Source organism: Larimichthys crocea, chromosome VI (assembly GCF_000972845.2).
Source record: "Larimichthys crocea isolate SSNF chromosome VI, L_crocea_2.0, whole genome shotgun sequence".
NCBI lineage: Eukaryota > Metazoa > Chordata > Actinopteri > Sciaenidae > Larimichthys > Larimichthys crocea.
The window spans coordinates 14,596,164-14,607,914 of record NC_040016.1 but is presented as its reverse complement, the minus strand read 5'-3'; the positions used below and the strand labels follow the sequence as shown (position 1 = coordinate 14,607,914).

General features: G+C 40.4%; 1 protein-coding gene across 4 annotated transcripts in view; it reads left to right on the top strand.

Annotated features, from left to right (window-relative positions):
- The first annotated feature begins 1,394 nt into the window (after nt 1-1,394).
- Nucleotides 1,395-11,751, top strand: part of kif5ab (kinesin family member 5A, b) — a 61,272-nt gene continuing 50,915 nt past the window's right edge. For 3 of the 4 annotated variants that reach the window (XM_027279844.1, XM_027279847.1, XM_027279846.1), the window contains exon 1: nt 1,395-2,131. In XM_027279844.1, coding sequence (XP_027135645.1) covers nt 2,003-2,131 — 129 coding nt within the window. In that variant the 5' untranslated portion in view covers nt 1,395-2,002. The remainder of the gene's footprint in view (nt 2,132-11,751) is intronic. The other variant, XM_027279845.1, reaches the window with a different exon arrangement.

The window sequence follows — 11,751 nt, the reverse complement described above, 5'->3', positions numbered from 1 at the left end:
TTTGATTTTTTGCCATCAAACACGATATTTATAACACGCACACTGTAATGAGCAATTAATCTGATTTAACTGTGAAATTATTAGGCCTTTATTTTCAAAATATATGTGGTTGAATGGTGGTGTAGTCGTCACACGGTGGCGCTAACGCCACGAGCAAACAACTCAATCAACCGGCCAAAGATTGTCAATTTAAAAAAGATGATTCACTCTGTTTGAAACATCCTCTGAAACGGTAAAGGTAATAGAAACCAAACAACATACTGAGTTCATGTCCAAATGAGGAATTAAATTACTTACTCACTCAAAACCATTTTGTTCCCTATGACACATTTGTAACATAATAAAATTAATTATCAAATTTCTGCAAGAAAACATGCACGCACAGTGCATATATGAAAAAAAGTTATCATAATAATGATAGTAACATAAAAATGTGTGAATCTACCAATGCATGCTTGTTTTTCATAAATCACCAACTGTCTGTCTCATACTCAGCACATATTAGATACATACTACACATTTTATATTAGTACATTTCACATATACAATTAAAGCGGCATCATTAGTGTCTAACCGGGAATTTAGCCTCAGGCCACTTCAAGAACAGTGGAACTTGTTATTAAAAGCAAAAATTATTATCAGCAAGCAAATATGGAGAGTGGTGGCAGAGATGTGGGCTGTAATCTTCAGCTTGAGACACACTACATGCTCTATTTTTAACAGGACACAGCCTGGCTCAGCTTTAATTTGATTATTTAATAATATTCATTAAATGTGAATTCATGCATTTTAAATCTACGCGTACTAGTTTTATTTATTTATTATTTTTTACTGTATTTCTTGGCTTGTATACTCTAGAGAGACCATTGGCAGATGTTGTTTTATTTTTGTTTCATTTCACTAATTTTACACATGAAAGTCTGTGTTACTCATCATGGGGGGTAGTTTGCTTGTGATAACACTTGGAGAATGTATTCTGTCACTCTTGAGGGCCTTTTTAAAGTCTGGAAAAATCTCACCTTGGACTTGATACTTAAAATGGGTTGGTCTCATGAAATGTTCACTTGTAGAGAAGTAGTGGAGCTTGTCACCTAGGAACTAAAAGTCTATCTGAGGTGCTTCATCTTCTATCATTCAATCTTTTAATCGTTTTTTTCTCAAGTTTTACAACTTGGTAAACCTCTCTGGAGTATCTACCCCTTTAAATATCAGGGCAAAATTCTAGAGCCTTTGGTTCCCACATGACTACCCGGTTTGTCATGCAAAACAGCATTGCCATGACGACCAGTCTGGTGCAGACCTAGAAAAAAAATGAGATGCTCTCCTTAAAAAAAATCTACTGGACTAGCCACAGAAAATATCCCACCAGTTGCAAAGCAATACCTCCAGCTCTTTGTGCGTGATAAGAACTTTTTCTCTGTGGAGGCCAGTGTGGTTGTGGTTGCGGGAATAAGGCGCAGAGTTGGAGCTCTCCTCCATGCTCCTCGGTCCCTGTGCTCACTGGTGCTGATGAGAGAGGATTTGAGTCGCTACTTTTCCACGCCCCTCCCCCGGTGAGAGAGCAGGGATGACAGTGATGCAAGGCATGCTTGGTGAGGAGCCTGCAGCCTATCCAGACACTGCCGACCGGACCAGTTTGGATATATATATACTCCACATTTACAACTCCTCATCTGTTCTCCTGCACTCAACTGCAGTTTACTTTGAGGACATCTGAAAAAAGAAGCACTCTTTAAACGGCTTCTTTTCACCCTTTTTTTTGTTTGTTTTAAATCTCTCCAATGAATTTGGCTCCCAAAAACTCGTAGTTGCCCATTCTTCCAAATGCCTCGCCTGCCAGTCTCGCTTTGCATGTGGGTATAACGGATGGTTTCTGTCTGCGTCCAGGTGGTTCACGGCAAAAAAAGGGTTGCGCAGGGAATATTTTATTTTCCATTTACTTAAAGAAATCCTTCTTTAGGCTATCTTTTGGAAGCGCGTCCACTATTCATTCTTCTGCACAATGGCTGATGCTAACGCGGAATGCAATATCAAGGTGTTGTGTCGATTTCGTCCGCTGAACAAGTCCGAAATTATCCGGGGAGATAAGTTCATCCCAATATTTCAAAGAGAGGACACTGTCATCTTCGGGGTAAGTTATTTCTAACGATCCTTTCCCCTTTTTTATCATCTTTCCATGCAGCCGATGAACGCTAACGCTGGGGGGGTTTACACTTTTCATCTTGCACACACGTCAAATACTGGACAGACAACACTGGAGGGGCTTAAAGGCTTCTGTCAGGGATCAAACTAAGTATAGCATCTATCAATATTCTGATCAGCATGATGTTGCATCATTAAGGTGTGTGTTGCTGCCATTAAAGAGCAACAAGGCGTCATTTAGGCTGAGCCTTGCAGAAAAAAAAGGGCTTGATCTAATTGATCTATCATGTTTTTAGATGATTTGCCAGAATCATGCTTTTCTTTTTGACATTTAACCCAAGCCCAGTGAACTCAACCCCACCTTTGTGCTCCCATGATTTGGTTTTTCTGTAGTATTGATCTGCTGGATTTTTTTTGGTGTGTTTCTTGTTTCAGAAAATGAAGCAAGGCTGTGTGATAGTTGCTGATGTGTCTCGTGTAGTCAGCCTTCAATGCACCGTTGAATTATCAGGTTCTGCAAATCTACTGAGAGTCATAATCACCCTGTGTGGGTTGTTTCTGTCCGGTGAATAGATTTTGGCTTTGTCTCAGTGCAAAATGAATATCAGCTGATGATTACTGCAACTGTTCTTAGGAGCTGCAGTGAAACCAAGCTGTAAAATGTTTATCAGTCTGTGGCTGAGGTTAACAGTGGAAGATTAAAGTATTCTAAATGCAAATGTTCTCGTTTTTTGAGATTGTGAAGCACATCTGGGCCAAGGCTAATACACACACACACACACACACACACACACCAATGTATAAATACACAGCCTTATGTAGAAACAGAAATGGGCACGCATGCAATTGCTGATATGCACATATACTGTATATATGTAATACAGAGAGGGAGCTCCACACAAAATTGGCCTGAGGCTTGACTTCAGTGATGAAGACAGCAGAAAATCCCTATCGGCTTACTCTGTTGTCTCACACACACACACACACACACGCAAACGCACACACACACATTAAAATGCAAGGCAGCATTGGGTTAGATATCCCTGCACGACAGTCTTGTAATCCTGGTTGTATCAGCAGGATGTCTTCCACAAACAGATTGAATGATCATTATCAAATTATTTTGATGTTATTTGGGAGTGGCAGGTTGGTTTTACAACAGCTTGAGATAATTTCTTCCTACGTCTAACTATATTTGAATGTGTTCTGGTTGTATTTGAGGGCAGCAGAAAAAAATGAAGATTGATTATAAGGCTATGTCTCACTATTAAATCCTACAGACTGATCTTTAATCACTGTCCTAAATGATTAAATGTCAACGCTTCTGTTCCATTCAGGCTCTATAGTGTGTTAAACAGAGGGAATGCATACTTCACATTAGTCTACAGATGGCGATAGTTCAAACAGTGTGTGCAGAAATCATCATTAATTTAGGGAAATGTGGTCTACCAGTTACCAGTTACCAGTTATTTCAAGTACTGACTGCCTTTTCCTTCAGTTCACATGAAATCCATAAGCATGTGTGCAGTCATCGTTTTTGTGACTGTGATTACTTTGGTGGTGTGTAGGATGGTTTTTTTTTAAGCATGCAAATGTATTCAGAGTGTGTAATTTCCATCTGTAGCATTTCTCTTGTTGCTCTGGTAGACTCTCAGAGGAAGTTGTAAAAAAAATAAAAAATAAATAAGCCTCTCCTGAGAGTTTAAATGCTGCCGCCCGTCAAATTGGATCAGGATGTAAAATATCAGGCCGGCAGGCAAGCAGGCATGCTGTAGGGACCCTGTAGCGACAACTAAGCATTCACATAGTGACGGTTGATAAAAACAATTCGAATCTGGGCAGTGCTGATGGACCCACATTTGTCTGCTCCTTCCAGAGCTTGTTAACTGACAGAGGCAATGATTTGAGTTGTTGAATGATGGTTTTGCTGCACCTGGGAGACAGGCAGGAGGAGACTCGGAGAGTTTAAAGATCTGGGTTGATGGTGTGTTGGTGTGCTCTGAATTGATGAAGAAACATTTCTGGGGCCTTAAAACATTGGAAACAGGTGAGGTCTGACTGGTAAAATGTGTTTTCATACTAGTGTTGTAAAACAAAGATTCTTGAATCAGTTTGATGTGAATTCAGATGAGTCGGTCTTGAACATCAACTTAAACATTAGTTATGCATCCTTTTAAGCACCACTCTGAGTTTTTAGAGCATCTGTTAAGCCTACATTAGCCATAATATAGGACCAAAAATACAAAACATGCTGTTTTATTTAATTAATTTGCTTTCAATGCAACACTACTTAAAACAAGACTATATAACTTTAAAATTCCCCAAGTCAGAGTTAGTTACAAAGATCTGTTTATTTGTGACAAGCAAACAATCATAAAGATATTAAACTGAAGTTACAGAGCAATACCTGTCTACTGGTCATACCACAAAAAGGGTTGTAACACTGAAATCCCTGAGTGTATAAAATTGTCAGACGATGCATTTTATAGCTTGTGAGTTGAACTAGAAATATTTTTTCTTTCAAAAGTTACATAAAGTTGCTAAAAAGAGCAGTAATTGATTTCTTATTTGACAACATTGATATATTATCACCCCGGAAACTACATCAGCGTGACATGGTGCAACATTAATGTTCAATGGCACCTGATGAATGTACAATAAGTCCAATAAGTTTCAGGGAAATATCTGGCTCTTTAGCTGCTAAATGCTCCGTTATGTTCACCGACTAGCTGTTACATTTGTCTGTCTCCTGTTTAGTGGTGGGCAGATAGCATACAGTGAGATAATGTGAGCTGTAGTTGATGAGCGAAAGAGGACTAAATCTAAACAGTAAAGTTGAAGACTGTAACCAAAATACTGAGCTGAAAGATGATAAAATGCTCCATGGAACTGTGGGAAATGCCTGAATTCGGTGATAGATATCTATTGGTTTGTCTATGAGTAACCTCTTTTGCATTACACAATAATTTGATCCATTACCATGACAAAAATAGTGATTATGACCAGCAGCTTTGACCTAAGCTGGCTACTCAGTCTAGACTCGACTCAGACCTCGCCTCAGGGACTTAGACTTGTATTTCACCATGAACACTTTAACTTGAGCTTCAGGTTTGGTGACTTCCATCTATTCATCCATTTTCAATAACTGCTTATCTTTATTAGGGCCACAGGTGGGCTGGAGCCAATCCCAGGTGACATTGGGCATCACAGTGCTGACATAAAGACAAAGAACCATTCATGCTTAAAGGCAATTTAGAGTCACATATGGTGACTTCATTGCCATAATAGAAGATGTCCTGAGCTGCATCCACTTGACCTGACTCTGTCATTTCCCTGAAGCGTGAAGCAGAAGTATAACAATAGTGCAACAAAACAGCAGCACAAGCAGAAAAGTAATGGATAGAATCCCTTATTCAGCTCTGAAATGTTGGATCACAAAAGAAACAGATTACATTTGTAGAACAGGTAAACCTTTTGCTGCAAAACGCCACAGTACAGTCACTTTTCTTGGACATTTCTTGGAACATTTTCCGACATTGCAACGCAATTTTTCTCACAAGCAGTTTTAATGACAATAACAATATGTCACGTGACCACACTATTATTAGTTTGCTTCTCGTGTCTTTTTTTCATCTCACATGCACGGCCACCTGTGGAGCTCTGCAGGGCTGAGTGGCTGTGTGACAGTAATAACCATACTCAGTCTGTACTGCCCCAAGGCACGGCCTTTGTGTTTGCTCCACAGTAGAGTGACACAGCTGTCTCTAGTATTTCACTGTCTGGAATAATGCGCCGTCACAGGGGCCAGATTGTCCCTCCTAATCTTCTGGCAGGCAAAAAAGACTGCCACGATGAATCACGCTTTGGATTCAGTTCTATGAATAAATAAATGATCATGGCTGCCTTGGAGGCAGCAAGATATGGAATTTTTCCTTCCTTGCCTGCAGGTGATGACATATAGATATCACATGCCAGTGCCATATGCGCTTGCACGCAGGCTAGGCTTATTAAAATGGATTGTTTGCATATATGCACCATACCAGTGGCAGTATATGATGATAAGATGTGAGTTAGGAGTCTGTAAGAAATAGCTGCCATCTCAAACCTGTGCGCTTCACTCCATAATTGTTTGTTGTCTTTTCTCCTTAAGCTGCAAGAGCTTTAAGAGCCTCACTAGTGCTGAAGAAGATGAATAGCATCTCTTTCATTCCCTTTGTCCGAAATGAAATCATTTTATGGCTCAGTTGGCTGCTGTTGTCGCAAAGCTGTGTGATTATTTCAAGCTGCATGCTTGGCCTGAGTTTAAGGGGGTCTGGTAGTATGACATAACTCGTTAACACTGGTTATTAGAGTCCACTCAATTTCAGTTTTCAGCGAGCAAAGAGGAAAAGAGGAAATGCTTAAAATGAGCAAAGCAGATTTTACCCTGCAGTGTCTCTTCAACCGTAAGTCTCTGAAACTGTGAGTGCGTTTTATCATGGACCACTGCTTCCAAGATTAAGGGTACATTTTTAATGAGCCTGCATCACAGAGAAAGTCCAGACTGATGTATTTCTGGACCGAAATAACAACAAGAAGAAAGGTATCCTCTTTGTGTTTGTTACCCAAACTGTCAGCCATTATCCCGTCAGACTTACCCTGTTGCCAGCTCCTGTGTACATGCTAGGGATGATTATAGATTTTGAAGGTATGATTATGGTCTATGGAAAGATTTCTTTTTCACAGGTAGCCCAACTCTAAACTAGGAATGCAGCACTTAAGTGATTTCACAATTAACTGCAGTTTAAAAAACGTTAAATTTTTGACAACAAAACAGGAAAAGAAGCATTGCACTGTTTATAGATTAACACTCCACCGAAACAGCATGTAATCATCTCGAGGGGATAATGCCTGCATAAGTGATGTTCTCAATTTCCTTCTTTTATCTTCACAAAAACAAACAAAAACGTTGGTTGTAAGAGACAAGAACGCTCGGTGTAGCTGCGCCTTTATGGTTACAAGAACCTTGACATTTTAAACTGCAGTTAATAGTGAAGCCTGTTAATTGCTATTTTAAAACACCACATTATATCAAGCCCCTAACTTTTATACTGACCTCTCTGTCATTGTCAGATTTGATTTTTTTGGTGACCGTCATAGTTAGGGAGGAGGATAAGCTTATTGGCAATGAAATGGGTTAGTCCCTGCACCCGAGTCCAAATGAAATGTGTGCATTAAAGAACTATTGATTCTCTATTTTCTGCACACCATTTATAATTCTATGGATTAGCTTTCCCTGGCTGATGTTCTCTCTCGTGTGTGTACATGTCTCCTATAGGGCGTTATACAGTAGGCTGCTGTATTTGCAGCTTCAAAACACACTTTGTTTACATCCTTAGCTAAGAATTAAAGGATTAAATGGTTCACAGAGCATATTATGCCCTCAAGCTCACACTTTTCATTTTGGGCTTTGCCCTTTCTCCTGAAATCTTTTTTCTGCTATTTATGAAAATAAATTAGGATCATGTGTGTGTGATACTGTTGCAGGAAATAGGCATGTAATGTCATTTAAAAAAATTAACCGATTATTCATCATTGACTACTTTCTAGGATGCCTGAGCCTTCTGGTGGAGCTGCAGCTCTTTTCTTCTTGTGCTTGCCTGAGAGCTGATTCTCTCTTCTTCTCCTACACCTTTCGTGATTAACAGCAGAGGTAGAAAGTAGGAGGGGAAAACAGCTGTTGTTGAAACGAATTGTTGACAGTGCATGTCGGGCGCAGCGTAAAGTCATCTACCTGCCTTGTACCTTTTTGTTATTTATAGTTCCATTGGAGCTGTTTCTCCTCACGGATATTTCTTTGCAATGGCTTTAATCGTCTGCAACCCAAACAGAATCAGAAATGGAGGTCCAAAGGGCTCCCCCTCTTCCCTGTGCCCGTGCACGCTTTAGGGCTCTAATTCTATCACTGCAGTGCACACACCCTATCCAATTAGGCAGCGTAATGGGATTGCTGCGTAGGGTCAAGATCTGCACTCATTTCTCCCGTTGGACATCACCATCAGAGCAGCTACCTCATGGGATCAGACCTCATCTTTTCCATCTCTTGTGTCTCCTTCTGTGTCTCCCCCACCCCTCCATACACTGTATATTTCTCTGTCTAATTCTATTTCATTGTGTAATGTTCTCGCTGCCCATTTCCCCATGACTCAGCAGCAGTTTTTGGGAATATGTGGTAGTGTAAGCTTACCTCAGTCTATCGTCTCATTAAGTTAGGTAGAAGCTGCTTGCAGGTTTTAATAGTGTCAAGGGTGAATCTCCTGCCAATCAGGAGTCTAAAGTGACTTTGGTTAGGTTTACTTTGCCGCAGACATCCCAGAGATGTGTCTACAAAATGAAAAACAGACCCGCTGAGATTAATTTTGCTGTATCTCAAGATTAAAATCAATATTGTAATCAACATTATTATATGGACTTAAAGGATCTAATGGATCTACCCACGATCCATACCAATAAGGGCTGCCAGCTCTCCCTCTCATATTTTCCCTGATATTAACATTATACTGACACCAATTTAGTCATCAGCCACCCTCAACAGCACATTAGCTGCCAGCTCTTTCTGCACATCTTTATTTTTACTCAGCGTGCACACATGCCAAGGTTAGATAAGCTTGTGTCAGTTTGTCAACACTTTTCCTCCCCGTTTTCTCCCTTTATGACAGAAGTGGGCTGTGACTACTGGGCTTTTACTGTGACTACCAGGCTTTTAGCTCCAGGGAGCGTTAATGGAGCGTTCTCTGCTCATTAGGCACGGCCCTGCCCAGGATGCTGCCTGTTCGCCATGTCTGCCCTCTGTGTCTGCGGGTAGTACATCGTAACTGGCTGCACATGTTCACACACGTGCATGCTCATGCCAGGACCCCAAGCAGTTGGTGCTGTATTAGCATGGTAATAGGACAGCAAGGAAATCCCAAGGAGACCAAAGGAGCATCCCTACCCTCTGTGTGCCCAGGATTCCTGTTTCCTTCAATTAATCACAGTTCAGTTTATTGATCTGACACTTGAGAACATTGACATCTTCCTCTAGGTCACTGTTTTTCCTCCCTCTCGGGGGAGCATTGCTTTCGAGCTGACTTTCATGTACTGTTTTTGTAAAGGTTATTTTAATCAAACTACATTACATAAAAGAGAGATCTTGGCAGACATAAATCCAGGCTTGTTTTAATCTTTGCATGGCCTTGGATTGGTCCCAGTCCAGAGTTTTAGGAACATTTCTCCAGGCTACAGCACCATGATGCTATGTCTTTGTGGCTTCCAATGGGTACATCGATGATCACACACTGTTTTTTTTGTCTTCAATCTACTCGAGTATCTAATTAATTACACCATTTACTTTTTCTTTTATTCTGGAGGCCCTCTTTTTTTTATCCAAATTGTATCATTGCACTGCTCTGTCATTAGTTGCGGCAAAGAGAATCCCCATAACCATATTGTTGATTTTTACAGAAAATTGTAATCATTGCTCACTACTAGTTCATGGATTGCTTCATTTTCCACCAAGCAATTCCCTTGGCTTCACTGGGTTTAATGATTGCTGCCAGCGTACACAAGTTGATAGAAATGTGTCCTTATGTTTCCACATTTCAGCAGCTTCTTCCCTCCCTTTTATGGTCTAATTCATTATTAATTCCTCTGGCAGATGTGGTCATTAACAGGGCTCATACTAATAAGGCTCGTTGGCATAGTTGTTGGATTACTGCATGCGTCTTCCTCTGGCACAAGTGCTTTTGAAGCTCAGCTACAGTGTCAAGACTCTGGATTCATACTGAATTAAAACTGTGGACCAAGACTACAAAAAAATCTCTATTTCATTTTGGCACAGAGCTGGAGATATCTGCGGTTGTTGTTGCATTTAAGTTGCCTGCATTATCATTTAATTGGTGCATTACTTCTCGCCTGCATTCAGTCGATGCAGTTAACTCACAGATTTATTTGCAAATTGGATTACTGGTAGAGAGGGATTGATGGCTTGGTTAAGAGCTTTCTTTCTTAACATGGCTTCACTGTATAAAAGAGAGGGCCATTAGTGCTAGTTTGGGTAGAATATCATTGTTTCCCCTCAAAATATGCCCCATTTTGAACAAGAAAACCATCAGGTAGAATTATACTTGTCATAAATTGATGCACTGTCTATTCCCGCAGTGTTAGTAAATGTTGATTGGATTATTTTACACATTCAGAGCTATATTAGCACTCAGTGTTTTTTAAGGTAAGCTTGCCACCTGAAAAACAAGATTTCCTCAGTATTAAATGCTAAGTGCGTTTGGCTTTTTCCCCTGTTGTGCCAACGCAGCAGAGACAGAGACAAAGCTGCTGTCAGGAGTGGAGCTTGCATCTTGTGGAAATTAATTTTGACTGGATTTACTTATACATGGATTGAGCTAAATCCAGGTTGCTGTTGGCTGAAAGAGGAGAAATGACTTCAAGTCCTTAAGGCCTTATATTCCCTTTGACATCAAATACTCCCTTTGAAGGGGCGAACAGCTAATAGTCGGGCTCCCAGACTGTCTCAGGTTGTAATCGAAACTCTTTGCTCCAGGCTGAGGTCGCTGATCCCAGTTCATGTCAGACAACTCATTTCTTTTTCAAGGTTCATTTCTATTTTTTTTTTGTAGGATTTCTATAAATCTACAACATAAATAACTTGGAGGCATGTCAAGGCTGGAGGTCCAATCAAACTTGACATTGTGGGCAAGCACCGGAACAGACAAACTGTCACTTTGTTGATGACGCGTCTTCATCATTGCTGACAAGTGCTTTCCTCGTGTCCTCTTCCTCTTTCCCCTCACTCTTTTACAAAGTGAATTTATTTCATTTTCTTGGTCTCTGCAGTATCTTCATGGCCAGTCTATTTGACCTGGGTATCATTTTCTGTTTGCTTTGCTATGAGAGGTTATTCTGGGTTCTCCTCTGTGTATATGTGCACTTGAAACGTTATATAAAATGTTGGGAACCTAGTGACTTTGATCAAAACGGATACTTTACTTTGAGGATCAAATCATTTTTATCTATAAAACATAATAACAATTTGGGTTGCATGTTTTATAAACAGGTGACACATGTAGAAATCTGTCAAAATTGAGTTGACAAAATAGTCTCTCCTGAAAGTGTGTTTTGTAGATGCTTTCAGTTGTTCAGCTGTTTTCAGTACTGTACACAACCTACTCAGCTCCAACAGACAGACATGGTTACTAGCTCGTGAACACAGTCGAACATTTAGCAGCTAAAGAAGAGATATTTCCCTCAGGAGTTGGTGGATACCAAAACAGAGCACTCTTAAGGCAAACAGTAGCGGGATCAAATGCAAACACAAACCAGACACTGAATCGGATTTAAATAGTTTGTTATAACACCAGGGAGAATGTGCAGGTGAGTAGGTGATCCAGTGGAGGGGGTATCCGAGGTGGTCAAGTGCATTCGTGGGAACAAACAGAAATGACGTGGCAGGAGGATGGCAGACAATGTTTTCCTGGACCGCAGGGAAAACGATCATATTTAGTAATAAAAATCACAAGAGAGCAATGTTACAAAAGAGCTGGACACAGCACTTACAAATATGGACTAACTTGGCAG